This window comes from Phaethon aethereus (genome assembly GCF_964289735.1).
Source record: "Phaethon aethereus genome assembly, chromosome: 12".
NCBI classification, from domain to species: domain Eukaryota; kingdom Metazoa; phylum Chordata; class Aves; order Phaethontiformes; family Phaethontidae; genus Phaethon; species Phaethon aethereus.
The window spans coordinates 11,167,824-11,188,018 of NC_138588.1; the positions used below are offsets into that span (position 1 = coordinate 11,167,824).

The 20,195-nt window shown below is 44.3% G+C and overlaps 1 protein-coding gene across 1 annotated transcript; it reads left to right on the plus strand.

Annotated features, from left to right (window-relative positions):
- Nucleotides 1-1,728: 1,728 nt before the first annotated feature.
- FSD2 (fibronectin type III and SPRY domain containing 2) lies at nucleotides 1,729-19,861 on the plus strand (the record flags this gene model as incomplete). Its single annotated transcript, XM_082005116.1, has 12 exons — nucleotides 1,729-2,472; nucleotides 2,553-2,648; nucleotides 3,665-3,898; nucleotides 5,209-5,231; nucleotides 6,229-6,350; nucleotides 7,405-7,560; nucleotides 8,595-8,729; nucleotides 9,477-9,630; nucleotides 10,020-10,153; nucleotides 12,094-12,226; nucleotides 17,322-17,498; nucleotides 19,609-19,861. 12 exons carry the CDS (start codon nucleotides 1,729-1,731, stop codon nucleotides 19,859-19,861), a joined length of 2,361 nt encoding a protein of 786 aa, XP_081861242.1.
- Between the last annotated feature and the right edge of the window lie 334 nt (nucleotides 19,862-20,195).

The window sequence follows — 20,195 nt, forward strand, 5'->3', positions numbered from 1 at the left end:
ATACAATTATGGGGAGAAAAGTCTTTGTGGGAGCCAGACAACATTTTCTGGTATGTGTCAAGACCTTTTCTCTGTTTAATTTGTTAGAATTTGCATGTTTTATTTTATTGCCTTTAGCATAAATAGTATTTCTGCCTAACTGTTTTTGTCTATAGAAAGACATTGCTAGCTGTAGAATCTACACCCATGTCTGCACTGCCAGAAGAAAAATGATGACCTGTATGTGTTTTCTTGCAGATGTAGTAGGCTGGACTGTTTTCAGTCATTGATATAAAACTGGAGAATTGGAAGTTTCTTAGCATTTTTCACCAGTTCAAGAAGTTGCGTTCTAATAAGTCACTGACTCTGTTGATTTTGTTAGCTAAGTAATCCTTAGGGATATCAGTAAAATATTGGTGAAATAAATTTGAAGTGATAGCAAGTACTTGATACTACAAAGACCATAAAAAGTAGTTTGAAAGCTAAGCTTATGTGAAAGCTTTCTGCAGAAGCTCTGATAACCTTGATGTCTGACTGACTTTTTGGCTTTTTTGTGTGAGAAAGTGGTTTTAAAGCTTTCATATGCTTCACTGAGCTAGTACTAGATGTAAATACAGGCTTATTAATATTCAGCTGAAATCCTTCCATTAACTTTTTTGATTGTAATAGAAAACTGCTGAGAAAATTGACCTGAGTAGTTTTATAGCCATGATTTTGTTAGTGCTGGTGAACAGCGGAGGGCTGCAACGACATTGTAGCTCTGACAGAGCATCACATGGTCTCTCTGTACTAACCTTATTTCATGTGCTGTTGTTAATAATTGGGGAGTCAGCATTAAAATTGCCTTTGCAATGTTGTCCCATGTGCATCTGCTTTATCATACACCTTTGCATTTTGCATCCACATGCTCTTTTCACACCTCCCACATTGCACAGAATGGACAAAGTGTGCAAGCTCCAGGTCGGAGTGGACTTCTTTCAATTCAGGGGTCAATGACCTGCCTTGCTTCCTAGTTACTGTATGCTTTAACATGGAGATCATCATCAATCATTTTTCTGAGCTTCATTTATGTTAAAATATGTATTTTCACAGCACCTGAAAACCCCTGAAGGGCAGTATTTTTCCCTGTTTTATAAAAAGATCTGGAGACATGGACTGAGAATAATGTTAAAAGAAACCTCAAGTTTCAGGATCAAGAATGGCAACCTGAAAAATCCAGAACATGATATTTTGGGGCATTTACTAGTGTGTTATGTGGCATCAGTGGTGACAAAAGAGGGCATCCTACAGTATGCCTGACTGACAGTTCAGAAAGCTGACAGCAGCTGAAGGGTGAGCAGACTTCAAATCAGGCCATTTCCAGTTGCACAGAACAGCACAGTCACAGTGTTGAGCTGAGGACAGGATTACTCCACAGTTTGGAAATCAGACATCAGGGTCACAGGTGAGCCACTCAGTTAACATAAGATGCACACCAGAGACAGTGCTCTGCCATGCTTTGCATGGAGGTGAGAAAAAACAAGCTTCCCATGGCTTCACTTCAGAAGTTTCACTTAGGAAGTGAAGCTACCGGCTTTGGTCTCTCCCATGCCTACCTCCTACCTCCAGCAGTCCTCAGCCAAACCTATTCCATTTATGTATTTTTAAGCAAGGAAAACTCATGTTTGACATCTAAGCATGTAGCTAAGGATTTTTTTTCCTTTTACAGGATTGAGACTTGTCATCTCAAAAGCCTCACTGAAGATACCAATGTCATCCAGATCTGGCAGCACAAAAGAGTATGAAACTGGTGACCAGTCGCCCAGTCGTTCAGCTTCCCCACCAGTTCCAGAGTCTAGTGAGACTGAGGCTGAAGGCTTGATATTTTATCACATGGATCTTTATGGATCAAGGGAGAGGTTTGATATCTTTCCTGAAGAGCCATTTGGTCAAAGAGAGAGATCTCTGGGAGATACCAGAAGGGAATCTGCATTGAGTAGCAAAAAATTTCAGTGCCCACGGGAAGCTGGATATGACTTGGAAAAGGAGGTTGCAGAGTTGGCTAAGATGTATGGACTTGATGAGGATAGAGAAAAAGAGCTTGAGCTTCTTGGAGGACATCTGGAGATGGTGGAGGGCAGATGGCCACCTGCTTGCACAGAAAAAGTAGGATCACAAGGCTCTGTATATAATGCATCAAAAAGCAGCTCTCCAGTGAAAGATCAAAGTCAAAGCACAAAGCAACAGGGACTTCCTGGCAAGGCTTCTCAAAATGAACACCAGAGCAAAGCCAGAGCAGAGGATGAGGCTGAGAGCCACACATGGTCCAGAGAGGGCCTTAGCAGCAGCGGCATATCAGATGAGTGGAGCAGTCAGGCTGTCAGTGAGGAGGAGGAAGCAGCAGATGTTTTTTGCTCTACCTGCAAGATGCCAATCCGAGCTTTTGACAAACTGTTTGGTGAGCACAAGGATCACGAGGTGGCTCAGCTCCCCAGTGCCGTGGAAAGCGAAAAGGTAAGAGTAATAAAGGTGTACTATGATGCCTCTAAAACAGTGTTCAGACATACTAAGAATCACACTGGGTGTTTTGGTAGGAGGAGATTCATAAAAACATATGCAAGTTGGAAGAGCAGATTGCTCAGATGGAAAACTTTGCCAGTCACTTGGAGGAAATCTTCATCACTGTTGAGGTAAGGCATTTTTTCTTGGGCTAACTTTGTGGTACTAGGGTTAGAACAGTTTTGACAGTCATAGTGTTCAGTTGGTAATGAGGTGAGTAATTATGGTAACAGAGCACAGAGTTACTTGGTGTTTGCCTAGACTGAGGTACTCAAAAAAATTAATCCTAAAGAATTTTTTAAGTTGGCTAGTAAAACCACATTAAGCATTTGCATAGACACTTGCAGTCAGAAATAACATGACCCCCACTCAGGTTATCTTGGTTTTAAATGGCCAAGGACCTGTGATCTAACTATTCCATCCAGAGTGTACCCCTTGTGCTCACTTGGTTTCATTTACAGAAGTGCCAGATACAGGCAAACCCTTGGACCAGCTGCACTGAGCTACAGCATCTCAAGGGTTGTGCTCCTGCTCGGCTGATGTCAGTTTGGCCCAGCTGGCAGCAAGTCAAACTGAAGCAGTAATTCAAGGCACCTACTGTCTTTTCTCTGCTGCATGTGGCACAGATGGACATAGGTGCCTGAGCAGCGGGCAGCTGCTGTCAATAAAGACTTGCCTGCTCCTTAAATCTTCCTAATGCTTTCTCTAGCAGTGAGTGAGGATACCAGCATTAGCTGCTCAGCTCCCACAGTGTGAATCCATGGATCCCACTGGGTTGCTATGGTTTCTCTCATGGAAGGATGTGCTTGACTGAGTTGGTGGAAACACTTGTGAGATTATGACTAGGATATATCCCTAGTTGTGCTCCCTGGTCTTAGGTTGGAGACAGTTGCCTTGCATCATTGTTTTTATTATAATTTCTGATGCTGTTATGTCTGGAACCAAATCCAACGCTCTCTTGTGCCTCAGTAGTGGTGAATGATTAGAATAAACCCCTAAAAATGCAAATTAGTGAAATTACAGCTTCTGTGTACTGGCATTGCCTCCCTGGCAAGAAGAATTTTAGGCAGACCTGCGTAAGATTTTTCTCTGGCTGACCTGTGGATCAGGCCTGACACCAAGGAACAAACCCCCAAATGCCTTGCAGGAAAACTTTGGGAGGCAAGAGCAGAACTTCGAGGTGCATTACAACGATGCAGTGCAAGTGCTTGCTCAGAAGTACAAAGAACAGTTGGAAGCACTGGGGGAAGAGAAGAGACAGAAGCTGGAAGCTTTATATGGGCAGCTGGTCAGTTGTGGGGAACATCTCGACAGCTGCAAGGAGTTGACAGATGCAACCCAGGAGCTTTACCTGGAAAATGACAAAGCCGATTTTATGAAGGTAAAGAGTTTTAACTGGCAAGGCCCTTTCTAAATGCTCTTTGCTGCTTGCAAGTAGTCCCTAGCTGGGAAGTCCCAAATGGTTTTATTGCTAGAGAGCATTTGGGGTGCTCGGTCCATGGTGCTGTCACTGCTCCAGGTGCTTGGTATGGTGGCATTGATTTATTGGGGCAACACAATGGGGCCAAAATGCAGAAGCAGCAGCAGAAGTTTGTAACTTGGATGCTCAATGATTTGTGAGTCTCACTGGGGTTTAGAGAGAAGATACCTCCCTAAAAGGCTTATCTCCAGAAACTCTGGACGCACTTAGCGTTCATTGCCTCATGCAGGCTCAGCACACTTGCTCTATTCTGGGCTCACAGCAGGCAGGCTGATGCAACCACTATGGAAGATGTTTCTTTTTCTTGCTCATTTTGTTGGAAAGTTCACCTGAACAGGAGGCTCCAAACTAAATACATCAGGAGCTCCTGCAAAGTGATGGATGAATCCCACTTTTGAGGAGGTGTCAAGAAGTTACTTTTCTTTAGCAAGTAGAAAAATAATTGGAAAAAAATTGAGAATTTTCACTTCTGATGAGTGATTGCTCTAATGTGAGCTGTTCTGTGACTCAGGTGGGAGGGAACGTTTCTATAGCACAGACACAGTAACTTCTGAACTGGACAGTAAACAGATCTAACACCTCCCGTCTGCTCCAGTGGATCAGCTTGCTGTGTCACTCCAACCTGCTGAGTTCTTTGCATGAGCTGACTTTTCCCATTCCTTTGCAGCTCTGGAATAACCTTATTTTCTCCTAAGCTCTTAAACAGTTTTATATCACCCCTAGGAACCATTATTCACCAAGAAGTGAATAGCTCTTGGTCATGAGCTCTCAGCTGCCTAGGTTTCTCCAGGGACAGTACATCTGCCTTCCAGTAACGTGAACTGCTTGGACTCCCTCCAATGCAGATAATTTTGCTAAGTTCTTTTCCCTAGCAATTGGTTTTTGTTTGTGAAGTATCTGTTGGCACTTTGGACACTCAAAGAAGAACACAGTCTAGAGTCTAGATGGGTAGACAGACACTGGTCACTGCCTGATTCTGCACGTTGTCTTACTGTAAATTCAGCCAAGATCTGTTCATTTGAATGGAGAGTGAGGCACGTCTTTGTTCTTGGAGCTGGGTGAGAGCCAGTTAGCTCACTCTAAGCAAACTGGCATTAGGGCACGCTAGGCATTTGGAACCATTCATGTAATACAGATCAACAGCATGAAGTAGACTAATGCAAGAAATTTATCTTTTCTGTCTTTAACACTCTCTTTCTTTTTTTGTACAGGCAGCAGTAACCATGGTTGACAGGTAGTATCACAGTATCACTGAGATTTTGTGTCACATTTCTTCCGGCTAATTGGACCTGTTATTGGAGACACTTGCATGTTTTAGACTCCATTCAGGCACATAAGTGTTATCTAAGCTACTAGAGTTATTGAAATCTTTAGTATTTCTGGTTTAAACTGCAGCAGGAAAAGTTGCTCTAACAAGTTTAACACTCAAAATTAGGTTTGAGACAATTTAAAAAACCCAAAAGGAGAGTTAGAACATGAATGAATGACTGTTTTCAGCTTACTCATAAGGAACTAATTTCAGTGACTGAGAAACAGGATTGCTAAAGATCTTGAGAGAAATGCTCTGGATATAAGTCTGCCTAAAACTGAGCTCCCTAAATAGATTAGTAACAGGCTTATTTATGCATTAATATAGAGGGGTAGAAAGTCAAGCTGTGGGAGCTCAAAACAGATACTGAAAGATCTTGGAGCATTTGGAAGAAATTTTAAGGCACACTAAATCAATTACAAAAAATATACATTTAAATTGACTGTCATTGTTTATGAAAACACAGAGAAAAGATACCCCTTTGTTTCAAATTTACAACACCTAGAACCATGAGGTCCTGAATTAGTAAGTGTCACAAATTCAAAATTATACAAATCATGGAGTGAATAGCTTGCTTCCCACAGAGGGGTGCTGGGGAAATCTTGCTCACCTGCTTAGTCGGAGCACAGTGTGCAGCAGCCAGGTCGCTGCATGACTGGGGCACACAAAGCGTGGTCCCTCAGTCCCATCAGCATCCAGCTCTGTTTGGCATCTTGGAGCGCTGATCTGATGCATGGCCGTGTATCTCCAAGCAAAGGGCTTGGGGAGGCTGAGCTTTGTACAGCTATGAAAACATTATTTTAAGGAAATAGCTGTTATTTTAGAGTTTGTTGTTCTTTTCCTCTTACCAATAGGTATCGTAGAAAGGTATCTCCAACACTATGGTACTTCCAATTAGACACATTTTTCCCTACAATTACAGGCTGGAAGAATTCTTAAAGAAAGAAGTGGATTTAGAGCTTTCAACACTGCCAGACTTTGAAGAGCGGGTCATAGATTTCTCTGAAGTTGAACAACTAATGAACTCCATTAATACTATTCCAGGTACTCTTCCTATCTGATCATTATTTCAGACCTATTTACATTTAATTAAGGATATGTATTAAACAGAAGTCCATTACTCCTTTTAAAGGAGAACTGCAAAAGCAGAATTAGCTTCTCCCTAGCTTTCCCTCTAGATTTTTTTGTTTGCCTGTATATTCAGAGACGTTGGAAGCTCTTTTTGGATTTTTTTTTTTCATTTGTTTTCAGTATAAGATTACCAGAACTGCCAAGTTTGGTCTTCCCTGCTTTTGCTGAGTGATTTCCTAAGAAGACTTCTGTTGAGGGGTCAGGCATGCTTAACTGGTGATAACTTGTCTTACCTTGTAGTTGCTTGAACAAGGTAGAGAGGGACACCAGACTGCTTTAAACAACCTGCACAGCTTCTCTTGATAACCAGATTTCAGTGGCTTGTTCCTCTGATGTTTAACAAACTTTTTTCCTATTTTCCACAGGAAACAGAGCAAAACCCAAAGAAATTTCTAATAATTAAAAAAAATAAAAATACAAAAGATTTTAAATCTTTTCTGTCATACCACAAATGGTCAGAAAGAACAATATGCATTTTTTTATGCCCATACTTTGTCTTTTCTTAAAGTAAAATAGCATTTGCTATTTGTTTGCCTGTGCTGCTGACCCCATGTTATACAGTTTTTCCCTCATCTTTCCTCCAGAGGCTCCTCAGCCCCGGGGTTGGTCCACAGCAGTTCAGTGCGTGTCAGAAGTTGCTCTGCAGAGCCGTACTAGCTCACAGGGGAACAGCAGTCCTCAGGGGCAGGGGAGGTCAAGTTTACAGAGAAGGGTTAGGCTGAGGCTTATTTATGTGTTGTTTTGTTTTGATTTTGATTTGAAGCAAACTAGTTCATATACCAGTGACCTGATTATTATCTGCAACTCTTTACAGGGTCAGCTTCTCACTTTTCTCCATGTGGGAGGAATATGACTCTATTCAATGCCTAGGCTTTGTGCAAACACCTTTGTGAGAGGAGAGGTGTTTGCCTATGAACAATGTACCATGCTTATACACTCAAAACCTGACCTGTTTTCCCCTCTCCAGCTCCTTGTGCCCCTGTGATCAATCCCCAGGCTCCCAATGCAGCGACTGGCACCTCACTAAGAGTTTGCTGGGGCCTTTTCTCAGATGACACTGTTGAGTGCTACCAACTGTGCTATAAACCAGTGAGCAATGAGAGACACAGTGATGAACAAGCAGGTAAGGACAAGGGGACACCTCAGCACTCCATTGGCAAAAGCAGCTGGTTCCAAAGTGCCTCTGGACTTGCTGTGGCAACCACTGCACTTTCTGTGCACTCTTTCTGCCACCAAAACTGTCATATCTGCCACCACATTTCATGCTTCTGGCTTTGTCACTCTTCCCTTGACAGGTCTGCCATGCTGCCAGCTGCAGCAGGACCCATCACAGGAGCAAAGACAGGATGGGGCAGCAGCTGGGATAGCAGGAGTGGGAAGGGGACAGTGAATGGAGCCAGGTCTCAACAGTAGCATTTCCTTTCCTGGAGGGCGGGCACTGCGTTAGACACACATGTGCTGCATCGACTGCAAAGCACAGTATTTCTAGAGAGCAAATCATGTTATCAGCACGCCCACTGAAACCCTCACAGTTACTTTGCAGTCTATCTCAGTGCTAATAATAGGCTGTACCTCCCCATCACCCACACGCACAAAAAAAGAACCACAGAACCATCCTAAAATGTCCCAGCCTTGCAACAAAACTGCCTTTGCTAGTAATATTCTTGCAGAACATTTTACTGAAAACACCCAGTCACTTCCCAGCAAAAGCAGAAACCGGTAGAGTGCCAAAGTTCAGAAAGAAAAACAGAACCCATCCTAATTTTATAAGATGAAGAATGAGAAATGAGTAGGGAAATAGCTTCGTCTCTTGTTCCACTGCTGAGATGAGCTGACCAGACAGCATGCCTGGAATGGGAACATGCAGGGTCTTTTTAGAAAAAATTCAGTGACAAGTAGGTGACCTTTCCTTCTGTGTGTTTTTCTTCTGAGTGATGTGGCCCCTTCAGAAGCTGATGCATTATCTGATTTATGCCTCCTTAGAGGAAGGCATGGTGAAACAACCTGACAGTTAATCAAAGGATATGAAGCACAAGGAGCTCTCTGGAACTCGGCACACAAAACAATGCACCTCAACTCCATTATTTGAGGCAGCTTTGGGGGAAGAGTGAGTAACTGTGTAAAGGCACTGTAAATGCTTTGTTGTTTTCATTTCAGAGCATACGCTAAAAGTCAAAGAAACATACTGCACCATTACTAATCTGTTGCCGAATACACAGTATGAATTTTGGGTCAGTGCTTTAAATGCCTCTGGTATCAGTCCACCAAGTGAAAGAGCAGTTTATGTAACAGGTAAAAATATTTTATTCATACAACTATGTGACCTTCATAGTAAAATTCACAGTCATCTCTGAGTTTTATGCCAGTAACGCTTTCTGGGCACTTTATTTCTTCTGATGTTAGTCTACTGACTGCAAGGGGATTTCCTACTTTTATTTGGAGAGTGTGTCACGCCAATTGTCCCTGTTTTAGAGTTGAAGAAACAGAAGCATAGAGACAAAATAACTTATTTAAATGCAAGCATGTAGAAGAGCTGGAAATAAGGCTCAAGTCTCCCAGTTCTGCCAGGTGGATGCCAGCTCTCCTTTTATTGGCCCGTAGGTATTTTGTGGATTCACCTGCTCTGCTGCCCTTTGTAACTGCAGTTCAGTCAAGTGCATTTTGTGAAATCTTGACATCAAATTGAGCAAGTTAGAGTGAGACCTTCAAGTACTTGTTCCAGATGTCTTTGACATCTTTGAGCAGAGAAGAGATGCACCTTTGTGACAAAGATAAAACCAATGATAGAAAATGGTTGTGTAATCAGTCTCTATGTTACTTCTCTGATTAATCCTCTTGGGATGTTTATAGTCCAAATTAAGTCTTTGAATAGTACTGTTAATTGCCTTGCCTGCTGTTTATGGTCCATTGGGGAAGCAGGTCTCTCTAATTATATAGTATTAGTAAACAACTTTGTTCTATTTTTCAAGTCTTCAAAGCATGTTTGTTGCAAACATTTTCAAGCAACAGCTTAGAATTGTTCTTTTGCCTACTTTTTAGCTCCTTCACCACCTACCATAAAGAGTAAAAAGATCCGAAGCTGTGAAAATGCAGCACTGGTGTGCTGGGAATCTAGAGACATTAACCCTGTTGATTCCTACATGGTTGAATTGTCCAAGCTGACAGATGAAGAAAATGGTGATATTATTACTGAGTAAGTCACTATTCTATCAAGTCCCATGACCTGTAGAGATGAAACCATTTTAAGTCACGTGGCATCAGATAGCGCTAAGAAAGGACCCATGACCCTTTGGTGAATTCACTTTTATAAACATTCCTCTTAGTAAAATTAATTGTATTAATGTTAGTAAAAAATCACGATACAGGGTATGGGAAAAGGGCAGAAGCAAATGTAAAAATCTGCATAGTCTATCACAGACTATCTCTTGCTCCCGCAACTGACAACAGTACAAGGTAAAGTGTTGTTGATGGGCTACAAGAGGAGCTGATCATGTAATTTCTTCTTTGTTCTTCAGAAAAATAATCTCAAAGGCCTACTTTTGTCCTCTACCCTATCATTTTCCATGGATTTATTTTCTGTAGATCTATTGTTGGGATTCCTAACTGTGAAGTCCTAATTCACCTCCAGCCAACACAAAGCTATCGCATCTGTGTTAGAGCCCTGAATCTGGGTGGTTCCAGTGAAAGAAGTGAACCTGTCCTGATACACACCACAGGTACTGTACAGCTTGGAACAACTCCAGCAGCCTATTGTAGCATATATTATCTCAAGGGAAGGATTCCTGCTGGTTTCAATGGCCTCTCGATCAGGTCCTAATCTCTTACATCTAATTACACACCTTGTAATCTTTCAGGAATGAAAAAAAACACTTTTTGTAACAATAAGTGCATTGCTTTAGCTCTGTTATTTAAAATTATTTCTGTCCAGTACATTTGATACTTGAAAGTTACTAATTTCTAAACATTTTAAAGGACAATATCAACTCAATGCTCCCAGATGTTGCCAGCTTGCCAAGTACTGACACACTAATGAAGAAAGTTGTAGTGGGATTTCATTTTACTTCAGAGATTATCTTGTAATGATGCTGATGCTGCTGGAAAATATGTCTGAGACAGTCAGCACTTTCCAGAGTCATTTTGATAGGCAAAATCTTCCATTGTATATATTAGAACATCTCCAGCTTGGCTGGGGCAGCTCTGATGGCTGGTTCCCTTTTTCAGCAGGAAAAAGGCAGTCCAGCTTTCAGATGGAAGCTTTGCTTCAGGTAACTGACATAGCATTATCATCTCTGCTCTCAGTGCCACACTGGGCAAGGATTAACCTTCTCCCCCAAAGGGAAGTTAGAAGCCCCTTCCCCTCCCAACCATCTAGTCAAAGCTTGGTTTAATGACTTACAGGTAGACAGCTGCTTTCATCTTCACCACTGCTGTAATGATGCTGCAACTTCACTGGGGTGTCTCAAACCTCACACATCACTCACAGATGCCATCACACCATAGCCGTGTCTCTTCTGCCCTTACCTTCTGTGAGAGGTTTGCGATTTGTGCATATTCAGGAAGCTGACCACACATCCGCTAACCTGTGAAAGGCTACGTTTCAGTAAGACACCTGTCTGCTACACATCAGTGACACCACAGAAAAGAAATGGTCATTCTTAAATCCCTGGAGAGGAAGACTGTCATTGTGTTACCATTGTTTGTGTGTGTTTCAACTACTTAAATCAAACTCAGTATTTGAAATTGCCAATTCTGCTTGCACAGTATGTTTGTTTTCAGCAGCACATGCCTGTAATTGCCCTGTTATTGTATTGTATTTGCATTGAAGTAACTTGCAGTTTGATCATAATGATTTCATTTGGGATTAGCATGGAGAGATTTATCTTCTCTGAGTCTACATTATGCAAGCAGCTGAGGCAAATTGATCTGTCAGCTGCAAGCGCTCACCTCCAACACTGGGAATGACCTTTGATTCTTACTGGGGTGGATACACAAACACCGACTACAAACAGCAGCTGTGACGCATGTGGCTGCACATCAGAGCACAGCACATCGGACCTGCTTTGTGAAGTCTCTGAAGGGAGAAGGGCAGAAGTACTTTTACCCTGGGCTGGCTTAGCTGACTTACCTCTCTGAGGGCTGATCTGATGAGGAGGTGCTGAAGCATAAGGGATGCTGCATGTGGCACCTTTGTAGAGGTTCCTTCTCTTTAAACTGTCTCCAGCATTTATGTGGAAGAGTGAGGCCATGGAGAGGCCTTTAAGCCCCCCTTCTCCTTTCAGCGATTAAAAATAGATCACTTCAGCTCAGAGGAAGATGACTTGAAACCGGACAATCCATTGCAGGGAGGACCCCTCATCTTTGAATAGCTACTTCCTGTGCAGTGCCTGCATCTTTGAACCCTGGCTGGGTTCAAAACCAGGTTAAGGCCCCTTTTCTGCCTTTCACAAGGCTGTAACTAAACAGTGTTAAACTGTAAAACACCTATTTGTTTGAAAAACTCCAAATGGACAACCTTGTCCTCTCAACGTCAGCCACAGACTCCTTCCAGAGCACTGGTTAATCTTTTTGTAGATCCAAATATTTCACCACACCCTTGCTGCAAACCCTAATGCCATAAGGAGTTGCTGGAGTTATCCTCAGACATCCTGTCTTGCAGGCACCTACTTCTGCCTTAACGAGGACACAGCCCATCCTTTACTTGCGATTCTAGATGATGGATTTACAATTGCATGCGATGAACTGGAAAACCCAGAGTGTGATCTGCCCGTCTATGATAACAGCTTTACAAGGTACGCAAAAGAATTTTGGTTACAAATAATGCATGTGTTTTGTGGCTGCTTCACTCACAACACACCCCTACCTTGAATTTAAATCCACTAAAAAGTTTGGTATTGCAGCTCTCCTCACCTTCAAGCCAGGCACCAACCAAGTAAAACTTCCAGACTGTATGTGTGTATAGTGTTTTTTTCCGCCTTGGTTTTTGCATAATTGACTAAGATTGTCTTCAGTTTTAGACAACTGCAAACAACTTTGTTGGTCCTTTTAAAATATGGATTACTCATCTTTTAGAAAATCAGATTTATTTTAAGGTGTTTCAAGTTGGGCTCCTAAGATAACTATTCAGTTTGAAATGGTAGGCTTTCCTCAGTTTCTTGGAGAGTAAAACTCCATATCCATTTATCCAGGCCCCATAATTTCACTGAGGTTATCGTTCCTGAGCACCATTACTGAACTCCCTGTGGCTTGCTGCTCTTTTCAGTGAATTTCTAGGGTGACTAATACATATTATTTACAACATCTCCCTTTGTATGATGTGTACACTGACTTCTATTAAATTCCAAAACTTTCTTCCCACTTAATTCTTTACACAGCTCAAAACCCCCAGAAAAATGTCACCAAAAAAACCCCCAAAAATCAAACCCCATATACTCTTAATACAGCACCGATTTAAAAAAAAAAACAACATAATTATTAGGTTCTCTTTTAATTACAGTGATCCAGCACTTGCACACTTCCAAGACTTGAGGAGCTGCTCCTCTCTGCTGGCTGTTGCTCCCTCTCTCCCACCCCTTCCTCTACAAGCTGCCAAGGTGATAGAGCTTTGCGCATAATGTGCAGGAGGCTTTGCCCATCCTTCCTTGGTGTCGGTTTCACACGTGGAGATTTGGGGGCTGGTTTTATATAGCTCTGTCCAATGGAAACCACCAAACACTCATTTTATGTAAAACTTGTTCACTACAGCAAATACTACAGAATGAGCAAAAAACCCTGTTGGTGCTTTGGACACCTGACCCTCTTCTTTAAGAGAAGCTTGTGTAGTTCAAAGCACAGCTGGTCTGTTTCTTGTTTTGTTGTTTTTTTTTTAATAGATGCTGGGAAGTGTCTAATGGGGCTTTCAACAGCTTTCATTGATTTTGTGAGTTTAAATATCTCTCTCTCTAGCTGCTCTTTGGAACTTAAGCATCACTTGGAAGTTAATGCAAGTTCATAAAGAGGATTACAGATGCAGCCAGCCACAGTTACGTACAAACCTGCTTACACATCTTGGGCACCTTGAGCTAAATTTAAACAGGTATTTAAGTGGCAAAGTAAATGCTAAGGAAAGGAGAGGGATCTGAATACTTATCTCTTGTCAAAAGATCTAGCTGATACTATTTGGGCCTACAGATTTTACTTTCAAAACAGCATAAACCCTTTGCCATTGAAATGAGAGACTTAGCTTGCCGAAATGGATGTTTCCAGTCAGAACCATGGAAACAACATATAATCAGGACAGGCATCTGCAGACACAGAATAATACAAGCCCACAACTTAGTCCCTCCATGGAAATGCAATGTTACTAGAGGGCTTGTTAGAAAAGAGACAGGAGATAGAAGATTCTCTTCATTAAAGCCATCATGATAAGCCTAAATGGGATTTCATCCCACTTCCACAGGGTGCTTTTATGTTTCACATAAACAGCCAGAGCTGGCACTCATCTCATTCTGAACTCTGAGGCTGAGTTTTTGATGCCACTGTGAACTCTTGGAAGCCTCTTTCATGCCAAGATACTGGGGCAAGAGAGGAGCTCCCAAGCTGAAATGAGTAACAGTCATACTACAAGGAAATTACAGAATCACAGAATCACTAAGGTTGGAAAGGACCTTCAAGATCATCAAGTCCAACCATCAATCCAGCGCCACCATGTTCCCTAAACCATGTCCTGAAGCGCCACATCCACAAGTTTTTTGAACGCTTCCAGAGATGGTGACTCCACCACCTCCCTGGGCAGCCTGTTCCAATGCTTGACCACCCTCTCGGTGAAGAAATTGTTCCTAATATCCAATCTAAACCTCCCCTGGTGTAACTTGAGGCCATTTGCTCTCGTCCTATCACTGGTTACTTGGGAGAAGAGACCAGTGCCCTTGTCGCCACAACCCCCTTTCAGGTAGTTGTAGAGAGCGATAAGGTCTCCCCTCAGCCTCCTCTTCTCCAGACTAAACAACCCCAGTTCCCTCAGCCATTCCTCATAAGACTTGTGCTCCAGACCCCTCACCAGCTTTGTTGCCCTTCTTTGGACACGCTCCAGCACCTCAGCATCGTCCTTGTAATGAGGGGCCCAAAACTGAACACAGTATTCAAGGTGCGAACTCACCAGTGCCGAGTACAGGGGCACAATCACTTCCCTACTCCTGCTGGCCACACTATTCCTGATACAGGCCAGGATGCTGTTGGTCTTCTTGGCCACCTGGGCACACTGCCGGCTCATGTTCAGCCGGCTGTCAACCAGCACCCCCAGGCCCTTTTCTGCTGGGCAGCTCTCCAGCCACTCCTCCCCAAGCCTGTAGCGTTGCATGGGGTTGTTGTGGCCCAAGTGCAGGACCCAGCACTTGGCCTTATTAAACCTCATACAGGTGACCTCTGTCTACCGATCCAGCCTGTCCAGATCCCTCTGCAGAGCCCTCCTGCCCTCCAGCAGATCAACACTGTCACCAAACTTGGTGTCATATGCAAACTTACTGAGGGAGCACTCGATCCCCTCATCCAGGTCATCTATAAAGATATTGAATAGGACTGGCCCCAGGACCGAGCCCTGGGGAACACCACTTGTGACTGGCCACCAGCTGGATTTAATGCCATTCACCACAACTCTCTGGGCTCGGCCATCCAGCCAGTTCCTCACCCAGCAAAGAGTAAACCTAAGCCACGAGCCGCCAGTTTCTCCAGGAGAATGCTGTGGGAGACGCTGTCAAAGGCTTTATTAAAGTCCAGGTAGACAACACTCACAGCCTTTCCCTCATCCACTAGGTGGGTCACCTGGTCATAGAAGGAGATCAGGTTGGTCAAGCAGGACCTGCCTTTCATGAACCCATGCTGGCTGGGCCTGACCCCTTGGTTGTCCTGCACATGCCCTGTGAGCACTCTCAAGACCAACCGCTCCATAATCTTCCCCGGTACGGAGGTCAGGTTGACAGGCCTGTAGTTCCCAGGATCCTCCTTCTGGCCTTTCTTGTAGATGGGTGTCACACTAGCAAGCCTCCAGTCTTCTGGGACCTCCCCTGTTAACCGGGACTGCTGATAAATGATGGAGAGTGGCTTGGCAAGCTCCTCCGCCAGCTCTCTCAGTACTCTCGGGTGGATCCCATCAGGCCCCATAGACTTGTGGGTGTCCAGGTGGTTTAACAGGTCCTTAACTGCTTCCTCCTGGATTATGGGCGGGTTATCGTGCTCTCCATCTCCATCTTCCAGCTCAGGGGGCTGAATACCCTGCAGATACCTGGACTGGCTATTAAAGACTGAGGCAAAGAAGGCATTAAGTACCTCAACCTTGTCCTTGTCCTTGGAGACAATGTTCCCCGCCATATCCAGTAAGGGATGGAGATTCTCCTTGCCTCTCTTTTTGTTGTTAATATATTTGTAGAAGCATTTTTTATTATCCTTTACAACTGTGGCCAGACTGAGCTCTAGCTGGGCTAGACTGGGCTAGAATTACATTGCAAACTCTTCGTTCTGAAGTTTGTGTGATGTCCAAAAGGCTAATGTGTTTCCTGACCACAGCAGCTCCTACAGTCTGACTCAGGTTTGCCTTGATGGCTTTGCAACTCTCATTACAATGGTAATATTTTGTTCACAGATGTTTACCCATCCATTTTTAGCATTCCTTTTCCTTCTCAAGCTGTAGCAGCACAGCCTGAGTCCTGATTTCAGCAGCCTTTAAGCTATTCCCAGGACATCTACAGGCACTTGTAATGAACTGTACACCTGCTTTAAGGGATTGCTGCTGAGGTGGCACAGAGTACAGCTATCTTGCTGTGGATGCCTGTCCTTAAACATCAGGCCCTCCGAATGCTCAGTGCAGCTCTTTCTCAGCATTAGCCAGAGGTAGACAAGCTCAGAGTGTCTGCCAGCAACATCCTTTGCCATTGTAATCTTCAACTTTAGATGACCCTACCACAGAAACATGCAGGTTGTTTGTGACTCCCCATCCAAAACCGAATGCGTGATTTGAAACCTGCTATCCCCTGTGATACAGCAATGACAGCTAATACACCATGTACTTTTCTGGGCAAAAGCTGGGGTGTAGTCTTACAGGATTCATGTTGCCCTCCTAATCAGAGTTAGGGTGCTTCAGAAGCATTTGGCATGGGTTATTTTGCCCAGCTTTCTTGCTTCAGAACCTGGTTTTTTGCAGACTTGCATCTTCAAAGTGCCCAGCTCTTTTTACTCTCAGACTGTGCTTATAAATCAAGCTGAAGGGCCTGTCTGTGGTATATTGTCTTTGTCTCTCCTACACATCTTTTTAGAGAGTCATCTTCTACGTGTTTCCTATCATAAAGGCTAGGACCCACAGTCTACTCTTAAAACTTTTCATGGCCCAGGTACCTAAACATATTCCAAGCTCTCCTACTATGTTCAATTCTTGCTGGTGTCTCCAAACATAGCATAGGCAGGTCATCTCCTCCCCAACTGCCCCAGGAGTTTCATGCCATTACAGTGCTCAATTCCTGATAGTGACATTTAAAGCCCTGGGCTGTTTGTGAAGGAAATACAAAATCTGTAGCCTTTTTCCCCTGCTATACTGGGGTTCACCAGAGCACTCTGTTTTCCAGAAAACCCAGGCAGCACAGGATGCTGTTCTTCCTATTCCTGAAAGTGCCCAGTGCACTCATTTGCACAAAACTACCCACAGGGAAAAAATGGGGTAGGTGTCACAGAGAAACCATGCAGGTCCTTAGCACGTGGACTTTGCTGTAGTCAAAAATCCATGTTGCACTGCTGAGGAGACAGCAAAAAACGCTTTTGTTTATTGGTATGTGATGCCCAGGTACATTACATACCTAAACATTTTAAACAGCATTGCAGAGAGTCCCTGCCAAAGCATATATACCTGTCCATCTCCCACAGGTGTATTGGGATCCTGGGCAGTCTGATCCCATTTCCAGGAAAGCATTACTGGGAGGTGGAAGTTGAGGAAGATACAGAGTACAGAATCGGCGTGGCTTTTGAAAACACTCCAAGACATGGTTATCTGGGGGCAAACAACTCATCCTGGTGCATGAGGCATATCATCACACCATCAAGGTAAGGGCTATGGAGGCTACAGGTCTCTTACAGGACCACCTCCTACACATACAACTGCAGGCAGAGCAGCAGAGAGCTCCTACTTGTAGGTGGCAGCAAGATTTTATATCAAAGCCCAGACCAAGCACTTAACCAGGTTCCTGTGGCATTCCACTGTTGGCACTGTGAACTAGTGCTAGAAGTACACTGGAACCTTTAACCAAATCCTACTGCTTAATGACATTCTCACGCTGAAATAGGCAGTCCCAGGAACAAATCTGCATAAAATCAGCATTAGAGAAGTTAGCTTTACAGCCTTGTTTTAGGTCACCAAAACCCCAGTGGGAAGAGAGAGTAATAGATCCATATAACCTAGAAACTACGTATCTGGCTAAACCCAGTTGTATGCAACTGGTTTTGATCTCTCTCCTAGCTATGGAAGTAGCTAATGGCCATACCTACATGCATAAATGCCAGCTCCCCTTATGCCTCAGTTAAACCTGCTGCCTCTCCCCTGGACAGTGTTAAATTAGATTCATTGCCTTTGACTCCCATGTGAGATTTGGGTACCCTGTAAAGCATCCAGGAGCAAGAAAACAAGTCACACCCCCAGGCATCCCCGAGTATTGCCTACTGCCTGTCTGAATGGCTCACTGCTCAGCCTGCAAGTTGCCAGGGTGCTGCTGGGCTCCCTTGAACAGGGAGCCTGGACACCACCTGAGCATCTCCAGCATGCACAGTCAGCAGATGGTAAGGATGGCAAAGCATGAGCCCAAATCTGCCTGTCCTCTGCCTGCCGGTATGCAGGGAGAGGTTTTAGATGCAGCTCAGTTGGCTGGGGCACACGCTCCTCCCCAGGCACCTGCTGCTCTCGGCTCCCCAGCAGTTGGGCTGCTGCATAGTCAGATCCCTTAGCAGTGCTGGCGTTCACCTCCCACACAGCAAGAAACGCTGCTTAATGAGGGAGACCAAACCCACTAAGCTAATGACTCCCATACACTGCAGGCAGGCTAATTTGATTTCCTTGCTACGTTGAGCAACAAAGTACATTGAAGTTTGTTCTCATTCTTCTGGAGCAATGAGCATGGACTTCGGAGAGAAAAGGGAGCTGGGCCATTGCTCAGTTTGAGTCACTCACTGTCATACCCATTTCTGCAGGGAAATTTTCTCAGGTTTGAGTCGTGTGGGTGGAGGAGGTGGTTAGTGAAGAAGCTGTCCCTTATGAAATGCCAGATAACTTACTTCAGCTGAATAAATCTTCTAATTTCTGCTCAGAAAGGCACACGTTTCCACAAGTGTCTTATATTTTTGGTTGCAGCGTGCTACACTAGGGAGAGCTGTTTGAGTATGTTGAAGGACCTCAGCATTACTCAAACAGTGACTACATAGGCAGTAAGTAGGCGACCCTCATGACAAAGCTGCTTACCTTACAGAGCACCTTCCTGGCCTCCAATAATCCACAGTCCAGGAATTGTAATTAAAACACATCAACCTCTAGTAAGCAAGCATGAAGACTGGAACTTCCCCATCCATACTGCCACGGCTGAGCAGGGAGATCTTGTTGGAAAAGCAGCCAGAAACATCATTTAGAGATTGGGGTTTGAAAAATTATGTCAAATAGTCTGGAGGATGTCTAGCCACACCGTTAATCAGGCATCCTCTGCCCAAGGAATTACACTCCCCTCACTGCTGCTGTGAAGGTGGGCATGAGCAGTTCCTGTAACTTTGCAGGAAAGAGGGCTCAGTACCACAGGCCCTCAGGGAGCAAGTGGGCAGCACGGCAGGGCCTGGAAGGATGGGACTGAGTCATCTTGACAAGTCCCTCCGTGACAGTGCCTACAGAGTCCCACGTTGCGCTCCGACCTTGTCCATATCCAAGGGCTACCTCTCATCCATTTGGAGCCAGACTGGGATATGAAACAAGAGGCCTATTACAGGGGTGAGACAGTCAGCAAACACAGACATTGCTCAGCGAAGTGATGGGACTGAGGCAGTAACCACAGGGCATGAAGGAGGGATGGGACTGCGAAGCAGGAAGCGTACCCTGAAACACACCCGTGCACACAAAGCGCTTCCCTTTAAGAGCAGCCAGGGTGCCCTGAGGTTTTTTGTCTGTGTTTCTTGCCTACAGGCACAAGTATGAATTCCTGCACAGCGGGATGACACCAGACATCAGAATTACTATTCCCCCCAGGAGGATTGGCATCCTGCTGGACTATGAGAACTGCAGACTGTCATTTTTCAATGCAGATATTTCCCAGCACCTTTACGCATTCAACTCGCACTTCCAGCATTACGTCCACCCCTGCTTTGCTTTGGAAACACCTGGTATCCTACGGATATATACTGGAATAGCAATACCCCCATGGACTGCCCTCCCGTAACGTGTTCTGTAGCTGCCACATCTACACATAACCTGCATTAAGCAATGCCCTCTTTCAGCATTAACTGCACCACCACAGCCCCTATAAACCAGCCGCCTCCAAAGAAAGAGAGCAAAGCAACCCTGACCCCAACCAGCTGCCACGCCTGAGCCCTTATGACAGTTTCGGTCCTCTTAGGCAGGATCTTAGCAGCAAACCATTATGATCACAAGATCCATCAGCATCCCAGAATTGTCCAGTTAGAAATGGATACCATCCTTCCCAGAGGTGACACTGTCACCAAGCAGCAGTGGCAGCTGATCTCTGGTTCCCCCAGCATCCACTTGATGTCTAG